This window comes from Alosa sapidissima, chromosome 3 (genome assembly GCF_018492685.1).
Source record: "Alosa sapidissima isolate fAloSap1 chromosome 3, fAloSap1.pri, whole genome shotgun sequence".
NCBI classification, from domain to species: Eukaryota; Metazoa; Chordata; class Actinopteri; order Clupeiformes; family Clupeidae; genus Alosa; species Alosa sapidissima.
This window is the reverse complement of record NC_055959.1, coordinates 7,476,057-7,500,324: the sequence shown is the minus strand read 5'-3', so window position 1 is coordinate 7,500,324 and position 24,268 is coordinate 7,476,057. Positions and strand designations below refer to the sequence as shown.

Below are 24,268 nucleotides of genomic sequence, written 5' to 3'. Positions count from 1 at the left end.
TTTGTATTTGTTTGTGCATTTCTTGGGGAAATATTTGTCTTGGGCTGCATGGGAATGCTGTTTTTTAAAATGTCTCAATGCGAAGTGGCTGTTGACATGGAGAGAGAAAGAGAGAGAGAGTGTGTGTGTGTGTGTTAGGGGACATAGGGTGGTGGGTGAATTATGGGAAAGTGCAAAATCCTCCCCACTGCTTAATTAACTCTGGTTAGATCTGGGAGGGAAAGATGAGTTCGCCGACAATTCACACTCCATCTTCCTGAGGGCACGACCGGACTGATCGAGTCTAAATGGAGGTTAGAATGAGAGTGAAAGAAGGAGACAAAGAGGCCTTGAATGAGGGACAGAGTGAAAGAAGCTAATTAAATAGATTCCTACAATGCTTAATGTGTTTTGTAGCAGTAGTGGGAGGCTGTGCCCCAGGAGCACATCCCACAAGGACTCTGATGTATTGAGAATCGCCAAGCGCCACTGATGCTGATGCCTAAGACGCCCTCTGCAGGCGCATTTGTGCTATTGCACTTCATATCAACAGGGCGCCTGCCATGCAGTTGTTGTATGCTAATGAACTCTTCTGTTTTCACCACAATAGGTCAACAGAGAAATCGTGTCTGGACTGAAGTATGTGCATCTGACCTACAGGAAAGGACTGCGAGGCAAGGACTTCCACTCTTATTCTCAAATTCCTTGTTGTTGGCATTGTTTGTTTGATGGAAATGTGTAAGGTGGAAACTGTGGAGTCAGAATGTTTATGGAAAAAACCCATAGGGTGTGCCAGAAATGAATTCCCCTAAACATACCAGCGAGTTTTCCTTCTTGAATAAGCTGGAGTTGCAGTCTTAACTCACAACATGGGAATTACAAATTTATCAGATTGCTTGTGTAAATGTTTAAACCGTTTTGGCCAGATAGATTGAGATAAGGTTTGAGTTGTGTGTACTGGGGCATTTTCTGTCAAGTCCACATGTACACTGGAAAGGCATCGGTCAACCCTGTTCTCAGACTTTTATAGATCTTGGACATGCTCCCCATCCAGAAAGGCCAGTTTACGCAGTCAAAATTAAAAGTGAATTCAAACTATTTTTAATCACATTACTACGAAAAAGGCAGAACATCTTTGCCGACAGATGGTACTATAATGGCAGTATTTGGAAGCATCATAGGTGATCTGGTGATCTGAGGTTACTTAAATGATCTCATACAAAATGATGATACACTTAGAGGTTCTGTTGACATGTGCGCAAGCACACAGGGCATTTCTTAGACCTCGGCAAGCACCTCATGCATTGTACAGAAAGTATAAACTATATAACTTAAAACTCTTTACAATGTACATACTTTGCTGACCATATTGTCTTTATTGTTCTGTGTCTGTGCCTCCTGTTTGCCTCCATCAATATTCCTCCTGCAGTGGACAAGGCTGTGTACATGGTGGGCAGCTATGGGCCTCGGGCCGAGGAGCACGAGTTTCTGACCCCGGTGGAGGAGGCTCCAAAGGGAATGCTGGTGAGGGGAGGCTACCACATCAAGTCCCACTTCACAGATGACGACAAGACAGACCACCTCTCGTGGGAGTGGAACCTGCAGATCAAGAAGGACTGGGACAACTAGAGTGCTGCGACGTGCCGTACCATACCGCACCACGCCTCTGCTCCAACACCCACCTGCACAATGACAGCATATATTGGGAGGTGTACGTTTAGGGCATTTAGGTTAGGTTAGGCTTGGCGGGGGAAGGGGGGGGGGCTTCAAAAACAGCTTGTTTATTTACTGTAACCAATGAAACTGATGTATGCGTATACTTACTTGTATAACAAGGAGATGTCTGGGAGCACACAGGGACAACAAAGCAAAAGCAAAAGTAGTAGAAGAACTGGGGTAAGAACTCCATAATGTACTATAAATGTATTTTTCAGATGGATTCCTCATGCCTGTTTTCTCAGGTACATTTTTGTTGTCTATCAGACATGCCTGTGTAAATATTATACCATGACAACGTCTGTGCTATTCATCCACGTATTCTGTGTTGTATCACGTGCCAGTTCCACGCGCATGCTTGAGTGTGCCACACTTGTGCAGTGACCGTGCTCCTGTGTTTGACTTGTGAGCAGAATTGTGAAATCCTGATCTGGAGAGATTTGTTTTTTAAAAGTGTTGTGGTAGCATTTACCCATGTTTGCATCAGAGGACCACTATTTTATGGGCTGGTGTATAGTGAATAATATCGTACATTTATAATATTTGTGTTCCCAGGGTGTAAGTAAATGTCATGAACAGCAATAATGTAAGGGCCCTGTTCATTGATGTGCTCAGTAGTGTGCCCACATGCATATTGGTTTACAGATGCTTTCCAGAAGACCCTATTTGGACAACCATAGTTGATTGATGCAATCATATTGAATGATTTCTTTCTCTGATTATGTCTGTGAGTTTCTGTTTCTTCAGCTTTCTTCCACCTCACCTTACCTAATATGTCTGCTTTGAGAGTTGTTCAATGGCCTCATCAGTGGTGACTGAATTACTAAATCCATTTATCTTTTTAAACATCAAAATGCAGTCAAATGATCTATCATCCGTTTAGTAATGTTTCATCTTTGTAACAACTCAGTTGCTCCGTGACATTTCTTATTAGTACTTGTAGGATAGACCAGCCCTTTGTAGATCATATCAGCTTCAAGTTCAGCTTACATAATGCCATGGCATTGCAGACCCATAACCATAAATAAAAACATTGCCTCCAATGTAGAATGTGCATGCATTGTGACATATGAATCTTCTGTGAGAAGGAACTTTGACTTTTTATCAGTAGCTAGCTTTATGAATATGAATGTAGCCATGAAGAAGTGCTTACTGAAAGCTATCAGACATTTTGCAACGTACCCTCATACACTTTGGCTCTTTGGTTAAATAAAAAAGAACTGTGGATAAATGGAAGCAATCAGTTTGTCCCTTGTACATTTCAAATTATTCAGCAAATTCATATCAGGTGTTTATTTTTTGGAAAATGTAGGTGTTAATATAACGATGGTATTCAAAATGGTTGTAAGCCTGTATTGGTAGTAAGCCTATCGAGCTGTGATGCATGATCCTTTACTGTTTTTTACTAGTATATTTTATCTTTCATTGTGATACTCCATGGGCACAATTCATAAAAAAAAAACAGAACTGGTATATTCTTGTGAGTCATTCCAGATTACAGCAATCCGCTTACTGCAACCTTGCAAAGCATTGTGAAACCTTTTCATGCATCTTGTATTTTCTAATAAACTTATGCGCAATTTCTTTTCATATGATCAGTATTCTTTCCTAATTTTGCCAAATTCAATTAAGTTGTTCATTGTTTACATCAAAAAGCAGATGGCGTAGTAGACTATTTTGATTGAGGGCACAGCCAGCCATAATCTTGTAAAGATTACTAAAAGTTATGTCCTTGTGTCCCATGTGTTCACAGTCCTAGTTCTGCTACGTACTACAAGCAACCTTATGGTTAATCCATTACATGCATCTGATCATTACTTTATTAAATTATCTGTGCATCTCCTGGATCAGCCGTTCCTTCTCCTACAGTTTTGTTATGGCGTAATCTAAGAAGCCTTTCAAGCGACCATTTTGCAACATTGGTAACTGCTTTACCTACTCCAAGTTCATTCTTGTCACTTGAGGTTAATGATGCTACAGAGACTCTTAGCCTAGCCTATTCTATGCTGGCATCTTGTCTGAACACAGTATGTGCTCGTTCCATAAGACCACTCGTTCAAAACCCCGCCATGGCCCACAAACAGTTCAGTACGAAAGGAACGTAGAGCTGCTGAGAGAAAATTGCCAATGATCTTAGACTACAAGTCTTTTTCATCCACAGTTACACTTGCTAAAAAGGCATTCCATCAGAGCAAGATCGAAAGCGCCACTGACAGTAGAAAACGTTTCTCTACTTTCAAATCTCTTCTCAATCCTTCACCACCCCCATTACCTACTTCACTTTCTGTGGATGACTTTGCAATATTTTGTACTGAAAAAGTTGCTAAAATAAGTTCCCACTTTGATGAGCCTTTAAGGAGGACTTTGCCTTTTGACATGTTGGCATCGTTGGACTCTTTCTCTCCTCTTAATAAAGAAGAGGTTTCTTTTTATCTTCAGCAAAGTTGTCCCATAACATGCCCTTTGGATCCCATCCCGTCTACTCTTCTGCAGTCTATGGCACCTACTGTTCTGCCAGCGGTCACGCATATGATTAATTCTTCACTCAGTTCTGGAGTATCTTCTTCTTTCAAACATACAAGGGTTACACTTTTGCTCAAGAAAAGTACCCTCAATCCAACTGATGTGAAGAACTACAGGCCTGTATCCCTTCTTCCTTTCTTGTCAAAGAGAAAGTGGTCTTCAAACAAGTCTGACTTCCTTTATCAAAACAACCTAACTGTAAGCAGTCTGGTCAAGAGCGGTCATATACCGAAACTGCTCTACTGTCTTTGACTGAAGCATTGAGAGTAGTTAAGTATTCTGCTCAGTCATCAGCATTAATTCTACTTGACCTATCTGCAGCCTTTTGATAAACCATGACATGTCTCATTTCTACACTATCTGAACTGGGAATTTCTGGGAAACTCGTATTTCTGCATGCCTTGAGGATAAGCTATTTCATTATGGATGAAAGATTGGCACCTCCAGCTGAACACACTTTGTTTACACCATTGTGTTAAAAGTCTTTATGAAGTGGTTCAACATTGATCAAATAGGACAATTAAGTCACCCTTTCCAGCTAAGGGTTACATTACATTAGACATACTGTGAACTTATGACATGAACTGTGCCATCTGACAATTGACATCTGGGGTGACATTTTATCATTTTATGTTGTTGAGCAATTTATGTGTCCTTCAGCATGTACCTGGGGTGAGGGTGGGGGGGGTCTTGGTGGACTTGGCTGCACTGTACCTTCTGGTGGTGTCAACTGTTAAATGGTATTACAAATGACTGTAAAAGCCAGGCACTGAGGTTTTTGTGTGTGTGTGTGTGGGGGGGGGGGGGTATGTGACTCACCTGGGAATCTGAGCAACAGCTGAACCGCCATCATACAGGATGAGTGTGGTGGCGGGCTTCTGAGGCAGAAGGTACAGGCTGACGAGCATACGAGAGAGAAAGTGCGAGAGAAAGAAAAATAGGACAGAGTCAGACAAAATAAAAGGGCAAATGAGAGACAATCCAACAGCTGTCATTAAAAAATCATTAGTAATGCTAACAAATGGTGGTTGAGGACCCAGTGCACTGACACACATGAAACAGTCCATCATACCTCACTCATCTCTCTCACACTGTCTTTCTAGCTCTCTTCTTTCTTTGCAAAACTCATTTAATGAGTGATTTGATGAGTGATTTTATGAGTTCAAAAATAAACCAACCAGGAAATTCCAAGGACACCTACATACCTACAAGAATGACAGATCGGATACCAGTTTGGACCCAGAGATTCCATACGTGTAAGTAGGCCTAGGCCTACACATGCAAGTTAATTTATGCCAGTAGGCTAACTCCTTTCACAATCTCACATTTTCTGGTTGATTATATATACATGCAGAACAGTCAGTGTTTTATAGTGTAACATGTTACAGGATTCATGATTTTAATGCTAATTAATACGATGCTGATGTAGGGCATTTAACCTTTCAGATCTGTGTGCAAGAAAACCATGTATGGCACTTGGCTAGGCTATGTTAGGCCAAAGTTTGGGGAAATGTTACTGATGTGGTCAATGAATATTTGACGTGCCACAAGGGGGGATGTAAGCTTTGACTCATCCAAAGACAAGAAGTGCGCTTTTTCTCTGTATCTAGACTGCGCTTAGCGACACTACCTAGGTCTCCAACTCCGTGAATAAAGCTCTCAGATTTCTGACTGATTGCTGACTCTGCTTGAGACTTTTGAACGAATCCAGAATTTTAGTAGAACACTGACATTGTAGCCTGGACGAACCTTCGCGTGCAGCCCTGACTTTATCATCAGTGTGCAGATGTTGGCGGTTGAGTATGGAGAGACCGAGACGTTAATAATTATTTTTGGTATAGTTTTAGATATTAGTTTGATTTGTTCGTTTGTACAGTCGTCAGTTTTTATAGTTATAGTTAGTTTGTATATTGTTATAGTTGCTACGATAAATAATTTAGTTAGATACATTTCAAATACATTAGATAATTTAATAATATCAGTAGTTTAGATTCATCTGGAAGACCTGAAGGTGAGTAACTCTCCTATGGTTAACACTAGTCAAGGATAACCCTAACCCTAACCCTAGGATGTACAGGACTGAGCGGCGGTCATATTTTGTACCGCTATGCGGTACATCTAGTTTTACATGTCTTACAACATATATACATGCATTCACAGTCGAGTGAAATCAGATATAAGCATACAAAGACGCTTATAACTCACGTTAAGCCGATGGTAGCACACTGAATGCAAATGCGCGATTTGATGCAGGCAAAAGTATTGACTGTTACTAACGAAGGTTTTATAGCAATATTATAAATGTGGCGACAGAATAGCCTAGAACTTGGGTAAGCCTTGCGTTTAGTAGCCTAATTGCGGTGATAGCCAAAACTAATGTGAATCAAGGACTATCCTACAACCAAAGAAAGTAAAGGTGATTAGTAGGCCTAAGTTAGCCAAATAAAGGACGGGACTGCACCCTTCACAAACCGTAAAATAAAGTTTATTAGTTTTACAGTTGACTACAGTTGACAGTTCACCATCAGTCCACACAAACAATTCTGGTTTCCTTGCACTAGCCATTTCGTCATAAAGTAAAGCCTGTCTGTTTGTAAAGTGCAAGTTTTGGTCAATTTCTGTAAAGAAACAATGCCACCTATAGGCCTGGGGTATGAAGTAACGTGTTGAGTCGTGTTGAGATCGGTTGAGATGGATCCATTTGGACGCAAATATTCTTGATACGGTTCCAGGGAAGATGGAGGAAAAAAAGATCGGTTTGGTACGTGTGGACTAGGCCTGAAGCTAGCTAGAAAACTTGGCTCAAGTTGAACGTCCTTTGCTGCGCGAGCACCCGTAACTGTTTAATGTTAAATTAATGTTCACATCGACTTCACACTACTAATGGTATCCCATAGCACATGACATGTAGATAAATGTCATCAACAAAGGTTGTGCTTTTTTCGAAGAATAACGTTACTGGCTATTTTGTAACCTAACTTAACGTTATACATGGCGAAGCTAACATTGAGTTTCCCACGGAAACTTATCCCATAGCATGACATGTAGGCTAGGCTAGATAAATGTCATAACATGGCATGTCGATAAATGACTTAACTGTTAATGTTATAGTTTACCAGGAAAAAAACCACACATTTGTCTCTACACATCTCACACTCGAGCATTGAGAACATTGTTGGTGTAAAACTATCGCGGCTATAAGGAAATAATACGACGGTACCGTCGGCCCCGTATTTCCGGCGTCTTGCGTGTATGTGTCACTTAATATCCATTTCTATACAAACCGAGACGCGGATTCCTAAAGAAACGCAAGCACCCACACCATAGGTGTATCTAAATTAGCTATGTACCAAAAATTACATTTTACCGTGACTCAAAGAGCTGTAAACAGTGTTGTAAGGCTGCGTGTACACATCCGCTTGGAGCTCCAGTGGAATTTTAATTTCATGATGAGAATTCTCGGTCTAACCGTTCATGTGCCGTTGAAACGACGTAAATAGGTGACCCACCAGGCCAGCACTAACTTCCGAGCGTGTTAAACAAAATATTTCGGATATTTCAGGCAGTAAATGCTGAGAATGTTAAGAACCAAACAGATTTTGTTCAAATCTAGACACCTATGGCTACGGAAAATTTTTCATTCATCAAATGTTATTTTGTATTAAAAAACATTTGTTTTAGAATTTTCGAACGAAAGTGGTGATAATTGGAGGCGTTACAACCGGTTACAACATAGGCTTAGAGAACGTTTACAATGTCAACATTATGCTACTCCATTTAATTGGGAATGCGTCTGCACTCACCAGAGGTAGAAAGAGTGGCAGGTTCCAGCTGGCTTGTCATTGATATCTCCAAAGGAAATCATGAAGGCAACACGGGGGTTGTGCAGCCTGCCGGCCAATTTTCAAAACCCAGTGTGGCCCTTGAGCCAAAAAGTTTGCCCACCCCTGGATTATAGCCTATAGAGAATTTGACACGATCATGTATCAAAAAGCCAAAGCGTACAAGCTTAAAAGTGGCGCTTCGGACGTAATTATGCTTTTAAACGAAAGTTTGACTCGGTTACATTCACAAAAACACTAGGATGCATTTTGGCGTCAGTTACGCTTTAGCCATTTAAATGTAGGGCCTAGTCTGCATTTGGCTTTATGATAGACAATAATAAATATCTAAAATACTAGAAAGTGAAGTGTATTGAAAGATTAGTTTTCTTTTCCTTTTATAATTATAACTAGAAAATGGCACCAAGAAAACAGTGGAGAGACGAAAACATGGTGCGGGCAATGGAGGAGGTGGCTGCAGGCATGCCAGTATGCCAGGCATGTCGGGTCTTCAAAGTCCCTCGTAACACCTTGAGGGACAGAGTGACTGGGCGGGTTTCCCATGGCTGCCGTACAGGCCCAAGACTAAAAACTCTCAGTGGAGGACGAACAAGCTCTAGTGGAGTACTGCCTGTACTGTGCAGACCATGGTTTCCAGCTCACCAAGCCCCGGCTCCTGGCGTATGCCACCGCGGTGTTGAGGAAGAGAAGCAGATAGCCAGAACTGCCGCCACTAGGTAGAAAGTGGTGGAGCTGTTTTAAGAAGAGGCACACGGCTGTTCTAAGCATGAGGACCCCTTCTCAGAACCCTCTGAACCACCCATTGGTGGAAGCAGGGTTGATCCCCCCTGACCTGGCGGAGGTCCTGACCCAGCCCACTTTTCAGAGAGCCACTAGGAGGAAAGTTGCTGCCAAGGCCCGGGTCATCACTGGGGAGGAGTATGAGAGACTCCTACAGGAAAAAGAACAGCAGTGAGCAGCGACCAGAGAGGCAAAGGAGCAGAGGCCCCGACAGAGGAGGGCGCGAGCCAGTACCATCAGCCTAGGGATCACCGACCCTGCTGCGGCCTCTAGGGGAGCCCCCAGCTGCAGAGGCAGGCCCAGCTCCTGCTGTATACTTGTGCTACCCTCAGCCCCAACTAACACCACTGCTCTGCTCGCCGTCTCCTCCGAAGCCAGGTCGGACCTCTCAGCCCGTGCCTCTTCCCTCTCTTCAGCCACCTTCTCATCCAGGAAGAGGAAGAGGAAGGCCCCAGCACCAGTAGAAGGTAAACAGAGTTTAATTGACTATCAGGCATAAAAAAAAAAAATTCTTGGGTTCCGGTTTCCGACCGACCCTGTCAATTTATGTGCGACCCAAATTTATTTTATGAGCTTTGGGAAGAAATAACACTAAATAGTCTAGACTACATTAAATAAATCCAGAAATAAAAGGCGAACTATAATTACATTAATTACCCCTTGCGTTATGTATAGGGATGACCGTATTCTCTCTTTTACAAAGTAGCCTATGCACAGCTGTTCACGAAGACGATTGTTTTCGTCACTTACCAAGGCAATTTTGTCCAAACACCGCAACTTTTTCGCAAATTTGACCAATCATCTAGCCTGGCTAGCGCCACCACTTCTCAATGAGACGTGGTCTGGGAACCAAACGTTCATTTTCTCGTATTTGAAAAAAATGCCCAGATCCGTTTATTGGGTGCCACGGATGTCTATCAAATGCCTCTGTACATAGCTCATCATCGTCTTGCTTTCCCCCCTGTTCTGTGATTGGTTCCCTATCTGAGGCAAAAATTAGGGCGGTAGTTTCCAGGCTGCCTTAGCAGCGTGAATCAAATCGCGCGCAAGGCAGCATGGGAACACCCAGGCTACCAATCATCGTAGTTTCACAGTGAAATTTCACCTACCACAACAGTCCCTCGCGCAGAATATTGAGCCAGATGACACGTTTACTTCTGCACCTTCTGCATATGACACCAAAGACTGCCTAACATGTTCGTTCCTCGAGTCTGCAGTTTTGATGACAATAAATAGAAGGCTAACGTTAATGATCTGCTTACTCGCATCTCTCAACCTGGTGTTGCTAACCTACCTAGGCTATGAAAGTAAGTTAATTAAGGCCTACTTGGTTTACTGACATTTGAGTAGGCTATGCAACCCATTGGCAAACGTTTACCTGGATATGTCCTTTTAGCTTATGTCAAGTTTGCTAGCTTGTGGGCTTAGTTTGCGTAGTTCTACCAAAATCATAGAAATTAATAAAATTGCAAGACATTTACCTCTTCTATGATCCAAAAATGATTTCATTCGAGTTTTTTTAACATTTATTTTAACTAATGACATAGAAGACATTCCCAATTGCATCCACATATCGTAATGCACTATGCAAAAAGTGATTTACACTCGTAGCCAAACACAGTGAGATGCAAGACTTCCACTCCACTCAGAAATGTAATTAGGCTACTCTCACGTCCTTAAAGGGGCAGGCAGTCAATTAGATGTACACCACCAATGTAATGACATTAAACAGAAGTGTAGTCAAATAGTTCAAATCAATATGAAATTACTAGATACTTACTTGGCTATTAGTAATTATGCAGGTCACAGACTATGAATTACTAAAAAGATATGAACTTAATATGAATTACAAAATATATAAATGTATTGAAACATATGACATGATGCCATATCTTTAGGTGACACTTTTGGACAGTTCTACGAAAGGTTATACTGCTTAGTGAATTACCTCAGTCAAAGCATTTTCACAAATAAAGTAGGCCTACTTTGTTTTTCTGTAATCCTTACTGTTTACCTTTGATTATCATTTTTTAATAAGCATCAAGATGATCAGTGTGATTTTGGTCTTACTAACCTTAATTGCCCTAAATAAAAAAAAAATTCACTTCCTCCCGCAATTTCTCCACAAGAAACAGCTAAAAACACCGCAACTTCCATCCAGGCATTTTAGGTCGCAACAGTCTCAAAAAACCTCGCGAAATCCTGGAGGGACTGATTTTCTACCTATCCCTTACTGCCACCAAACCTTTTTTTTTTCAATATCTTTTTCTAGAAATTCTAAATTTAAAATAGTGTCCCTTGCAGGTCAGAAAAGAAAAAGGAAAACAGCTGGAGGGGCAAAAAAATACCAAAGGAAGAAGACAAAGGTAAAATGTTATAAAAGTATAAGAAATTACAATTAAATTATAGCCTATTAACTTCACCTTTCTTTGGCCTACTTTTCTGTTAGATGTCTTTGGCAGGTGCAAAAAGATTTTTCCGCCAGGAGGGGAAGATATTGTGCCGTGGGTGTTCTGCCCGTTGTGCATGGAGTGGTTTCACTGCACATGTGAGCAGTGGGACAACTGGGATGACGACGATGATGAGGAGTTTGAGTGTGAGCGGTGCCGGGTCATATGTGTCACGTCCCGGCTGAAGAATGAATGTTGAATGATGTTGATCTGTGTGTATGTATGTGAGTGTATGAGAGAGAGCTGATGATTTATTATTATTTATTAATCTATGTATTTATCTATTTAATGTAGGGTAGAGTGGGGGAAAACGCCCCTTGGGGTAAAAGGCCCCCCCCCTCCTATATTTCACAAACTAATCACTAGATGAAGTAAAATGTTGTTGTTTTTATTTCTATGCACTATGTTGACAATGGTGATGTACAAGTACCCACCATAAAATGGATGCATGCTCTGTACTTCAAGAAAACAAAAGAAAAATGGATTTTTAGGGAAGTGTTCTAATTTTCAGCAGTCACTAAAACAGAGTTGGCTATTGTCAATATATTGATCAAATATAGTAGCTTGTAATCAATTTATTGATTATATTTAATTGCTCCACAATAGTGAAAAAAATGTGTTTACTTTAGTTGTTTACTTTTTGTTTTGCTATTAATGTATGAGGGGCATTGCTTTGACAGGGTGGGAGCATTTTACCCCACCCTTGGGGGGCGTTTTACCCCACCGCTGGGGCAAAACGCCCCTTTTGCTCAATTTTTGTACTAATACTAATTAACTGTTAACTCTGGACAATTTTCATATTTGGTTTATAATTCATGACATTGTCCCTCAAAACTAAGATAGCAATTCTACACATATTTAGCTTTTTGTTTCACAGAAATATCACATATTCCTTAAGGGGGGCGTTTTCCCCCACTCTACCCTATCTATTATAGCCAAAAATAAATAACATATCATCCCACTGTGTGTGCCATCTGATAAAATAAACATTCAAAGCCACGTAAACATTGTAAATATTGTAAATATTCACTACTACTACCTAAACAAAAAAGGAACTATCGATATGATCCGCGTACCTCACCTCTGAGTTGAAGCAGTAAACTCAGTAAACTCTGCAAGACTAAAAATGTATTTTGTCATGCTTTTTCTGTTTCACAGCCTCTTCTCATTCAAAACCATACAAAACTTTTCAGAGATCGACATAACAATTGGCCAATAACATAGCAAATTATTCTGGGTTTGTTTCCTCCCACCACGTATGACTTTACAACTGACCAACCAGCGTGTGTTTTCTTCGTTTGTGGGCCGTCCCGCCAAACATCCACTCACGGAAGTACATCCCAGCTGACAGACATGGCAACTGCGTTGAGACAGTCTGCAAAGTTAACCTTTTCTGGTATGTTTCAGTTAAGGAACTTGCATGTTTCTCAAATACTTCTGAAAATCACTGATTCCACGTTTCCTGCTCGTCTTACGTTTTCGGCTTGTCTCGTTGCTATGCACTCATAAAGTTAGGAATGCTAAGGCCAGCTAATGTTAGCCAGTACTACGCTGCTATTCTGAAATTTGGGACAAAGGTCACTACTCAGGATTTGTATGAATACTTAACAACTAAAATAAAAGCATGTATCTATGGTACCCTAATTAATAACTTAATGGCTTCTTGCTGTAGCCAAAATATTACATGTAAAAGCATCTTGAAAGTAACATTGGGTATGCATTCAAAAGTTTCATATTTCATTCTAAATAACGTTAGCATTATTGTCATGCTGCCATAATATTATCAATGACATTGCTTCATTTTCCTAATCGGTGAGAGCTAATGGTGTAGTTTTCTCATCTCCGCAGGTTTATGTTCATCGTTTTTTCTGCACTGCAGAAATGGGAGGGTTTGTGCATTGCCTTATGTCCACAACCGGAGACACAATTCAACCTCATCTAAAATCAAAGTGGATCTGGACAGCACTTCAGGTTAGTGGAGCACAGCTTCTCACATGCCTTGCCCTGCTTGGGTAAGCGCCTACATGGTCATTACAAACAAGTCGAGCCTCAGAGGTCATAAAGTTAAACAAATAAAATTTTCACAAATAAAACCCAGTCCAAATGAACTATTCAATGTGCCGTGCAAAATATGGACTGTCCGCTGTCCAGTTTTAAAGTTGGTGTTTAAGTAATTTCTTCATATTTAATAGCCTACACATGATTGACCCTACTGTCCCTTATGACAAAGAGCAGGTCTAGTAGTTCTATGGTAGTGTATAATTTCTATGGTGTTTTGCAATACCTCTCTATTGTGTTCATGTCCCAAAACACTAATCCTTCTGTAGTATGCCCCAAAATACTATAGTATTACTATAATATTTTGTCCCAAAATACTATAAGATTTTTTTTTTTCGTAAGGGAAAGCAGGCATCATAGGGGTCATCCTGTGTCAAATCAGACTGACTACTGTATTAATGTTGCGCCAATGCTTTAGATATCCACAGCATATGAACATGAAGATATTAAGGGTTAAATAAGGTGTGGTCACATGTTTTGGGCATTTTCATATGACAAAATTGGTATATGGGGTAGCTAGTAGGAACAATGTTGTATAATCAAATGACTAAATGTAATAATTTCATCAGTGTTGTAGCATGTTTTCTTCATAGATAAGAAGCTCAATGTAATTATCTGTGGTACAACATTGACTTTGTGCATTAAATGCCCCATACGTTGGGCTACTTCCACATAGATTTTTAACGATTTACCGGTATGCATACTGAGACATCTTCCATCCTACAAAGTTTGGGCTGGCTGTGAATAATACTTTTCATAACATTAATATACAAACATTGCTTCCCAGATACTGTTGTGTTCAGGCTGTAAAACTGAGGTAATATCAAGGGCTGGAAAAAATATGAAGACAGGATTTGAACAGAAATATTTCACAGACCTTGGTTTCGGGACCCATTCATGATACAGACAAGGTTTTAACAAAATCTGAGCAGTGCAGCAACAACCTTATCTGATTTGACATGAAATATCCCATATATCTCCAAGACTATCACTTTTCAATGTTAGCTAGATTCTTACATTTATAACCTGTGTTTTATAACTGAATGAATGCCATAGACCAGTGTTTTTCAACCTTTTTTGAGCCATGGTACATTTTTTACATTAAAAAATCCCGCGGCACACCACCAACCAAAAATGTAACAAAATTACACATTGTAGCCTAATACAGCAAAAATAATGAAAATGTAGTCTCTCCATTTGTTTACAGTTTAGTTCAGAGTCTGCATTTTTCCTTTTCAAGTAGGCCTATCCATCGCTGTTTTACATATTTTCTCCCATAGATATTAGAAAGCTAGATACCGCATTGTCCGTCGTTCTATTAATAATAATAATAATAATAATAGTAATAATAATAATAATACATTTTATTTGTTACATAGCGCCTTTCAAAGCACCCAAGGTCGCTTTACACACTAGTAAGACAAAAGATGCCGGACGGAGCGGCGTAGTCGCCAGCGTTTCTGTGACATCAAGACAAACAAACAAATTTACAAAATAACAATTGATGCACAAGACAAAAGATGCCTGATTAATTAATTATTAAGTGGCATAGGCTATGTGAACATGGCTGCCATATTGCTGGGGAAAACACCTTACTGTCTGTGGGCAACACTTCGACAATAAGAGACACCTCTCTGGTTTACAATCAGAGACACCTGTTTCTCCATTGGCCTCACCATGATGGCAACGCTATTTACATACTGTACATTCTGCAGCCCAATGCGGTATCTAGCTTTGCGATATCTATTTTTCACCGCCACTTCTCGTACGCATCACTTAATTTACCAGGTCATTATTGTGCTCCCTACTGCCACCCACTGACATGAAAGAGTATTTATTTACTTAACAAGTCACTACATTGCAGGCACAGATGCTCAACAATGGCATAGCCTACTATAAAAAATAATAAATGTTTTTGGACCGATTAAGTGAAATTGGACAATTTCCCACGGCACACCTGATGTTCTTTCATGCCACACTGGTGTGCCGTGGAACAGCGGTTGAAAATCACTGCCATAGACCATGCTCAGCATTGCATATTGTTGGTTGCAAAGGCTTCTTTTTACACAAATAAGCAGTAAAACATGTTTGTGAGTGTGACATCCTCAAATCTTTGTGCAGGTATTGCAGTGATGAATTTCCAGAGCCCACCTGTGAACAGTCTCAGCCTGGACTTTCTCACAGAGTTCGCCATTAGCATGGAGAAACTGGAAATGGACAAGAGCTGCAGAGGGGTGATTCTTACCTCGGTAAGTGGACACACAAAAGTGTGCCGTCAGGCTGACTTGGTTAGAATAGGTTCAATCTACAGTCAGTGCAGAGACTGTTATGTTTAATCGGGTAATTTGTTGCAGGCACTGTGATATATTTGTGATGGCAATTCCCTTACTAATGAACAATTTTGTATCTAATTTTATCTCCAAATTAAGTGAAAATATTTACCCACTGTTGTTTGTTTGGTCTTCCACAGTCCCAGCCAAAGGTCTTCTCAGCAGGGCTGGACATCATGGAGATGTACGGGAAGGGCCCGGAACATGCCGGAGAGTTTTGGAGAGCCGTGCAGGAGATGTGGCTGAAACTGTATGGCTCTGACATGGTGACCATCGCAGCTATAAATGTGAGTGTGATCCATCATGAAGATGAGGACATTACACATTTACTCAGGATGTAATGCCGCCTAGATAGTTACTTAGGATGCAAAGGCCTCCCAGACAATTACTGTAATGTGTTGTACGGAAATTTGTCATGCATCTTAATTACGCATGTTTCAGTTACGTGGGTTATTTTTGTTTAAAAAAATGAAAAGGTTGCATCCTACAGTCAGTGCATTAAAAGGCATCATGCTGTTTGTATTAAATACTGTCTCTGGTTCATCTTCTGTGATTCTTCTTATCTAGTTTTGGAGTTGTGTTGTGAACTGGTTCTATTCTTTTGAAATGATAGGGGTCCAGTCCGGCTGGGGGCTGTCTGATGTCCATATCGTGTGACTACAGGATCATGGCTGACAATCCTCGCTACTCCATTGGCCTTAATGAAACCCTGCTTGGTATCGTCGCCCCCTTTTGGTGAGTGACACCTTTTGTTGTCTTTTGACTTTTAAAAATTCTGTGTAGCATTATGGGGACAGATGATGTGTAAAGTAAAGTGAATGGTATTTAGCTTGGGATGCTTCTTTCCAATGGCAACAGGGATTTGCTGCATCGGGTTTGGGTATGGAACATGATCGTGTCTCAGACAGTGATGCTACCGCTACCCCACCATGCCCCCATACAAGCCCAATAATAATACAGCTGATTGACCTAAACTAGAGGTTCTCAGAGTGGCGTCCGCGACCCATAGCCAAGGGGTCAGCAAAATAACTTAATTTAAATGATGAAGTTGTGGTTATAATTTGATATTTCATATCTACAGGTGACAACCCTTTTCCCTGAGAAAACAATTGTGCCCATTTTCTCCCACCCACATTAACATTTCACTTGAATCGCTTCCCTCAGGTCACAAAGACCCATTCCTATTGCTGCTTAACTTGGTTTATTTGCCAGAGCTAGTGTCAGTTCACGTCGCCAAGTGATGCAAAATCCAAAGTTGACAAATGACCAAGTTACACACCTGCCAGAAAACACAGGATAGTGAACCTGGCCATAACCTCAGAGAATACAAATGGCATATGCTTAATTGTTACAATTATGAGGGGGTCCTGAGAAAATATTCTCCCCCACAAAAGGACTTTGGAACCCAAAAGTTTTAGAACCACTGACCTAAACTATGTCGATGATTCAGGTTTAAGGACACCATGGTGAATACGGTGGGCCATCGGGAGACAGAGAAAGCCCTGCAGCTGGGTCTCCTCTACAGTGCCCCTGATGCCTTGAAAATCGGCCTAGTGGACCAGTTAGTCCCTCAGGAGAGTGTCCTCTCTACTGCCACAGAGACCATGACTAAATGGCTCGCCATTCCAGGTGAAAGTTTATTTATTTTATTTACACAATAGGTATTTATATATGTGTAACATGTGGATAAACAAAATGTTTTATGTAAATATAATGTTAAGAAGGGATGGGCAACTTTGATGGTAGAGAGGGCCACAACATTTTCTTGTTGCTGTCAGAGGGCTAGATGTCACCACGCACGTCCACCACTGGGATATCAGGAATCAGGAGTATTAATAAAAATATATACAGTAGCCTATGTCTGCACGGTTTATTAAACCAACATGCATTGATTTAATATTTTCTACACTTAAATGCATTTTTAATATTGCTTCTATTCACCAATGAACTTGAAATAAACTAAAAATATTACACATTCACAATAAACCTTTTTCCCGCTGTAATGGGTAACAGGCGTGCCTGCAGGTGTACGTCCGTACGCACTGTGCGTACTATCAGGCTACTCAACAACGAGAGAATATTTCCCTTGTGTGTGTGTAATCTGTATTCACACCAAATTGGCCCACCATACCTTCCCAACTATGCACAGTATCCCATTAGCTGCCATCAGGCTATTTACAATTTTCTATTACGTAACTTAGTGAACACGTTATCAAAATTAACACGCACACATTTTGTTTGAGCAGGAGACAGAATACGCACGCAGGCACGTAACTAGGCTACTTGTTGTTTTATTTTACTCGGCTATCTATATATGGTTATCAGCACACAATGTTGAGAGAATTCACTAATTCAATACTCATCATGGATATCACAAGTTTAAACAACGAGAACAGAAAGTATGGAGGCAGCAAAGCTAGAGGAGTTATTCCAGATGGGCAAGAACAAGGTAGGCAATTGGTGTGCTTGTCAGAACGTTAGACTGCATTACAGCTTGTTAAAGCCAGACGTCAAGAACAAAACAAGGTAACTTTAGCCTGTATAGGGCTGTATCAAGTTGTCCAAATGAATAGGTCATTGTAGACGTTGTTGTATTGTTGCATGTGGATGTTGTTATGCTATGTAGGCTACTTTTTTGCTGACCAATGCACAGGGATAAAACCGGGAAACGGACAAATATTGTCCACGCGTATTTATTATTTACTATGGGTGTGCATACCATAGCATTAATTCCTGCAGGCGCCCCTGATGGGTAATAGTGACTCTTGTAAAAAGGTTCTGTTGTTAGTGTATCTTTACCAGGGTTCCCACTCTAAGTCAAATGTAAAATTCCATGACTTTTCCCTGAAAAATCCTTAATTTCCATGACAAATTAAAAAAACAGGTAGGGCTAACTACAACCACTCAAGCAAGTAGTAATGGAAAAAGCTAATAACTCAATAAACACCAATGCTGCGTGTAAATATTGTATTAGGCCTAATGTATTTTGGCAAGTCAATTTTAAACTCCTACAACAAAATTCCCTGATATTCCATGACTTTGCCCCCCAAAGATACATTCCCTGACGTTCCATGTCTGGAATAGACTTTATTAAAATACTGATTATTCTGGTATTTTTGAAAATTCCATGAGCCGTGGGAACCCTGCTTTACTAGCAGCTCTGATGTAGCCTACTTTTAGTTATCTTCGTGCATGGTGTTTTAGTGTTGACTTAAAGGAATTAACCGGAGTAAAATGCACTTTAGATCAATTTACGGATGATTGGGAGTACAAACGTTGAGTTGACATCAAAATCATGTCATTCGGATGTGTTTTGAGAAAGTTCGATTTTACCGTTTTTAGTCAAAACTCATTAGCCTGGAAGTGACCCGGGCATGTCATTTCGCCGCTACAAAACGCTATTTTTATACCTCTTCTACAGTTCCAAACTACACTTACGTGGTAGTGAGTAGAGGGTCCCTAAAGCCAAACCGAAGTATCCCGAGGTCTTTATGTGGTCGGATAGAGAGTCCAGAATGAATTTCATCAAGCCAGTACCTTTCCGGAAATGTTGCTGCTGCAGCTGCCATCTTTAGGGGAAAGTCCGTTGGAGTCGATTGCCGAGTGTGGAGTAACACGCTCTGGAAATTCACAATTTCGTCGCGTTTTTTTTTTTTTTTTTTTAAACATAGTCCAGTATTTCTTTCGAAATTGAAATGAAGTTGTATGCAACAGCAAACCCTTGCTTACTAACAGGTTGGAATTTTGAAATGTCACGTGACGTCTCCTGTGAGGCGTTGCTGTTGAATACAACTTCATTTCAATTTCGAAAGAAATACTGGACTATTTTTTTTTTTAATTTTTTAACATTTTTTTAAAAAAGCTTTAGGGACCCTCTACTCACTACCATGTAAGTGTAATGTTGTTTGGAACTGTAGAAGAGGTATAAAAATAGCGCTTTGTAGCGGCGAAATGATATGCCCGGGTCACTTCCAGGCTAACGAGTTTTGACTAAAAACGGTAACATCGAACTTTCTCAAAACACATCCGAATGACATGATTTTGATGTCAACTCAACGTATGTACTCCCAATCATCCGTAAATTGATCTAAAGTGCATTTTACTCCGGATAATTCCTTTAAGTTCACGGCTGATTTCGTTTCTAAGCATAGCCTACTAAACACATAAGTTGACTTTGAATTCTGTGATAGGATCAGCTGTTTCCCACCTTTTCTGAACCTTTCCCAACTTTGTCTACGAGTTTTCTTTATAAACCGCCCTGTTGCCCATCCCTGATGTAAAGTATTCTGACCTGCCATGTGTCCTCTAAACTGACATTCATTTAAATTTGTTTTACATGTTGTTTCTAAAAACCTTTTCAAGTGGTTAGAATGCTTCTGTGACATTCAAGAGACGACCATTTGTTTGACAGTCTGTTCTCTGATGTTTTACAGACCACGCCCGTTCAATAACTAAATCCATGATGAGGAAGCCAACCATAGACAAACTGACGTCAAACAGAGAGACTGATATCAAGTATTTTGTTAACTTCATCACCAAAGAGTCCATCCAGAAGTCGCTGGGAATGTACCTGGCCATGCTGAAGAAAAGGAAGGCCTAAAGAGCTCCCAACGCCAAGCTCTCTGTGCCTACCAACCAACTTGTCTAAAATTAAGCCATCTGATTGGTAAATGTCTCCTCTAATCCTATCGGTTCTTAAATCTAGGCCTGTCCATTTGGTGTAACCTGTGTGAGTGTCAGGTTGGACTAAAGACTTCAGGACTACATTTGAGAATCACTGTCCATAGATTGGTTATTTGAGCTGATAGTACTGGTTTGGTTTGATGTGTGATGTCTTTTTTGTGTTTTTTTCCCCTACATTGGTTGTTCATCAGTAAAATATCAGATACATGCTGAGATTTTCAAAATGCCTGTATTTTGTAAATGTTGAATCGCCTGAGAAAGTAAGTTATATGGTCATGAGGAATCAATGGCTTGCCTGCACCCTGTGGTGAGCATAACACACATCCTCTTTGTAGTATAACTGTGCCTCTTAACATTAGAAAAAATGTCAGAGTACCAGCAGATCCTCCTCGTGTTGAATGTTTTAAATATGACTGTTCAGGGACTTGACAGCTTGACAGCAGACTCAGTAGAGCTCCACCTCAACAGGGTAGTGGTCACTAACGGCCAGAGCCTAGAGGAGAGAGAAAACAGTGATTTATACTTGTGCCGTCTGTTCTTTAAAATATACCGATGCTAAGAAACGTAAGGGGAATAATGGGTAGGGCCTTACTAGACTGTGGCTGAGTCCAAGAGCAGTCATGAAGTTATAGACTTGAGCAGACTTAGGAACAACACCTATCATCATATCAGTGGTGGCCACAATCCTGTGGAAGCAGTGAACAGGTGCCTTAGCTATTGTGTGTGTGTGTGTGTGTGTGCGCCCATTATGAGATGTAACGGCAGGCTATATACTAATTCTTACCGGTCATATGGACAGTTGGTGTTGGATACAGTTGTGTCTGCATCATTAGGAATCAACCAGTTGAAGCTCTTATCAGTGTATAGCCTTATCTGCTCCCATTCTGCACCAACAACGTAATTACAGCCAGTGTTGAAGTCTCCGAGTAACAGGATGTCCTATAAATAGATAGGCCAGTGGAAAAGACTACAAGCTTATCAAGTGTGACTTGTGTACTGTTTCATTAACTTGTGATGTGGATAGCTGGTTAAGAGAAAAACAATGTTACAGATGTGTTCTTGGGAAAATAAATAGTTACACAAACTACAGACACTCAGTTCTTTCCCTCCCTCCCCCTCAACCATACATTTTGTATCTGTACGTTATAGTAGGTATTGAGGTGTTTTGTGTAGTTGCCCTACATTGGTCTGCCAGTGAGCCTTTGTGTATACAGCAACATCATACAGGGCGTCAGTTTCCTTCACTGCGTAATCCGGTGATGTATGCTGAGGGATGAGGACAAAGTTCTGCACAACTAAAGGGGGCACAGAAATGCACAAGCTCTAATGTCAACGACTATTGGTTAGACAGTTACAGAATAAGAATAAAACTCACTGAGAGACTGATACTGTAACATAAACAATTATGTTACATTTTAATATTAGTTTCATTTTGATGTACTATTTTATTTTATTCGGTATCCCACCTGAATTGGATGAAAACATCACAACAAAAGGCTCTCTGCTAAAGGTATCGGTTCCACATGGCTCACATCCATCATCAAAGGTGAAGTTTTTGCCCACAGACACAGTCTGTTCCCTGAGCAAATACAACACCAAGTATTTTAGTAGCAGTACGAAGTATATTGTAAAAGTAATGATATTTGAACAGAAAAGGCATATTCTCAAAAAGAAATCTATATCGACTGATGAAAATGCACCTGTAGAGGAAGAGGTATCTCTCTTTGTAAGTGCTTCGACCCAAAGGCTCACTGACAATATGTCGATACACGTAAGGAGAGGACCCTCTAAGAGAAGGAACGTGAATTGTAAGTGATATATCATTACATTTGTTAAATTATGTTTTCATTACTGCTGGTTTCTTACTTGTTGACATGCTGCATTAACTTGGTGGTTGCAGACAGGTCACTGTCTCTCACCTCTTGGATCAGGATTATGTCATAGCGATGCACAATCTATAAAAGTATGGCACAAAATCATTAAAGAGTCAATGAAATATGCATTTTGCCAATTTAACTGGATATGACTGGTTAGTGGGGTGATGGTAGCGTAGTGGTTAAGGAGCTGTGCTTGCATGCAGTAGCCTGAAAAGTTGTGGGTTCAATTCCCAGCTTTGACCTTGAAGTGCTCTTGAGCAAGGCACATAACCCTGAGTTGCTCCGGTGACAATGGCCCTTGCCTGTTTACTGGGTACTTGACTAGTATCACTATCACTGAGTAATCATTCCATGTTGTTTTTTATGTCTTTTAATTGTTACTTTTTAAACACTTTTAAACTATTGCCCGTTTTATGCCTTTATGTACTTTAACCTTTTACCTTTTACTTTACTATTTAAACTATTCTTTGACTATTGCCCTCTACTATTTCAGGTAATATCAATAAAACTGCAGTTGTGTTGTTTTGATTGAGTAAAGATTAATCAAATAACAATAACCCAATTACAGTTCCACTAAAATTACTTGGAGAACAACATTTTAAAAAATGATTTAGGAAAATTTATTTATATGGAGGATATAGCGTTTTGGAACCAAACTCTTCATTTATTACTCACAGTGCTGATGATGTCCATCAAAGTCGCATTGGATGCTTTTGTGTCCCCAAATGACTTGATATTGAACGCACCAATTAACAATGAGCTTCCCAGCTCTGCAAGAGCCAAGATAACCACAACTGCAACAACAACCCTCATCCCTGCTGACTGGAAACAACATCAGATTTAAGGGTAATAATGCATGTTGGTAGATTACTCTCCTTAATGTAAATGCATATACCACCCCCAAACAGCAAAAGTTGGGACGTTGTGTAAAATATGAATAAAAAGAGAATCTAATAATCTGCAAATCTCTTAAACTCATATTTAGTTGCAAGAAGAACACAGACAACATATCAAATGTTGAAAATGACAAATTTGACTATTTTGTGGAAAATATATGCTAATTTTGAATTTGATACCAGCAACATGTTTCAAAAAAAGCTGGGACGGGGTAATAAAATGCTGGAAAAGTTGTGTAATGATAAAGAAAACAAAAGGAAGAATGTTTCACAACTAATTAGGGTAAGTGGCAACACAATTGGGTATGAAAAAGAGCATCCCAGAGAGGCAGGTACTCTTAGAAGTAAAGATGTAGGGGTATTCATCACTATGTGTAAACCTGTGTGCACAAATGATGAAACAATGTCATTTTACTGTAATGCTTCTTTTCTTTGGAGGGCTTTTTTATGCCTTTAATGATAGGACAGTGGAGAGTGACAGGAAGCGAATGGGAGAGAGAGTCGGGGTGGGATCCGGAAAGGACCACGGGGCGGGAACCGAACCCGGGTCGCCGGCGCACGGTGCAGATGCCCCATGCCAGCCGCGCCACAGCTGGGGCCATTTTAAAGGAGAATTCCGGTGTGATATTGACCTAAAGTGTATTGAAACATGATACCGAGTGTGAACGTATGTCTCATAGCCCATCACGACTTGTCCCCTGCACTCCAAAATCTGGCGCTAGTTAGCCGATGCTACCAACAACTTTTTCAGTAGTGGTGCTTCGGCATCGGGCTAGCCATGCAAATAAATCACTGTTTTACACCCATTTACGAGGCTCAATGTATCTCCACACTTCATTGGTAGACTTCCTAGGGCCCTGACATTTAAAACGAGACATTGAGAACTTTGAAAAAGCACTGGTAGTTTACTTACAAGACGATTTATACAGACAGTATCTTCACGAAGTTTAACGTTTGCAGCCATCTTGAATTTAGTCACGATAAGTCGAGCAACGAGTAAGAATGAACAGGTATGATAAGGGATCAGATTCCAAAAATAATTCAGTGGAAATGCATGGATTCCAGTTGCTGCTACTGGAAGAAACTGGAATCCATGCATTTCCACTGAATTATTTTTGTAATCTGATTCCTTAT

The 24,268-nt window shown here is 40.4% G+C and overlaps 3 protein-coding genes across 4 annotated transcripts in view; 2 read left to right on the top strand and 1 right to left on the bottom strand.

Moving 5' to 3' along the window:
• Nucleotides 1–3,285, top strand: part of arhgdig (Rho GDP dissociation inhibitor (GDI) gamma) — a 32,707-nt gene extending 29,422 nt beyond the window's left edge. For both annotated transcript variants that reach the window (XM_042085282.1, XM_042085280.1), the window contains exons 5-6: nucleotides 590–653; nucleotides 1,409–3,285. In XM_042085282.1, coding sequence (XP_041941216.1) covers nucleotides 590–653; nucleotides 1,409–1,608 — 264 coding nt within the window. In that variant the 3' untranslated portion in view covers nucleotides 1,609–3,285. The remainder of the gene's footprint in view (nucleotides 1–589; nucleotides 654–1,408) is intronic.
• Nucleotides 3,286–9,189: 5,904 nt separating this feature from the next.
• eci1 (enoyl-CoA delta isomerase 1) lies at nucleotides 9,190–21,450 on the top strand. The gene is made up of 10 exons (XM_042085283.1): nucleotides 9,190–9,307; nucleotides 11,145–11,206; nucleotides 11,290–11,388; nucleotides 12,573–12,686; nucleotides 13,139–13,261; nucleotides 15,470–15,597; nucleotides 15,819–15,965; nucleotides 16,292–16,413; nucleotides 17,129–17,307; nucleotides 20,112–21,450. Exons 3-10 carry the CDS (start codon nucleotides 11,367–11,369, stop codon nucleotides 20,276–20,278), a joined length of 1,002 nt encoding a protein of 333 aa, XP_041941217.1. The 5' UTR covers nucleotides 9,190–9,307; nucleotides 11,145–11,206; nucleotides 11,290–11,366; the 3' UTR covers nucleotides 20,279–21,450.
• Nucleotides 20,879–23,126, bottom strand: dnase1 (deoxyribonuclease I). The gene is made up of 7 exons (XM_042085285.1): nucleotides 22,914–23,126; nucleotides 22,228–22,316; nucleotides 22,062–22,148; nucleotides 21,828–21,940; nucleotides 21,544–21,656; nucleotides 21,146–21,300; nucleotides 20,879–21,047 (listed from the first exon to the last, which is right to left on the bottom strand). The coding sequence occupies exons 1-7, from the start codon at nucleotides 23,049–23,051 to the stop codon at nucleotides 20,879–20,881; spliced, it is 864 nt and encodes a 287-aa protein (XP_041941219.1). The 5' UTR covers nucleotides 23,052–23,126.
• Nucleotides 23,127–24,268: the final 1,142 nt, after the last annotated feature.

Bases quoted from the DNA above. Each gene is read 5' to 3' on its own strand.
- eci1 (XM_042085283.1), top strand. From the start codon at position 11,367: ATGGAGTGGTTTCACTGCACAT. The intron at 11,389-12,572 runs GTGAGCAGTGGG...CTGACCAACCAG, and splicing joins GGAGTGGTTTCACTGCACAT to CGTGTGTTTTCTTCGTTTGT. The intron at 12,687-13,138 runs GTATGTTTCAGT...TCATCTCCGCAG, and splicing joins TGCAAAGTTAACCTTTTCTG to GTTTATGTTCATCGTTTTTT.
- dnase1 (XM_042085285.1), bottom strand. From the start codon at position 23,051: ATGAGGGTTGTTGTTGCAGTTGTGGTTATCTTGGCTCTTGCAGAGCTG. The intron at 22,149-22,227 runs GTAAGAAACCAG...TCCTTCTCTTAG, and splicing joins TTAATGCAGCATGTCAACAA to AGGGTCCTCTCCTTACGTGT. The intron at 21,657-21,827 runs GTGGGATACCGA...TGCCCCCTTTAG, and splicing joins GATGTTTTCATCCAATTCAG to TTGTGCAGAACTTTGTCCTC.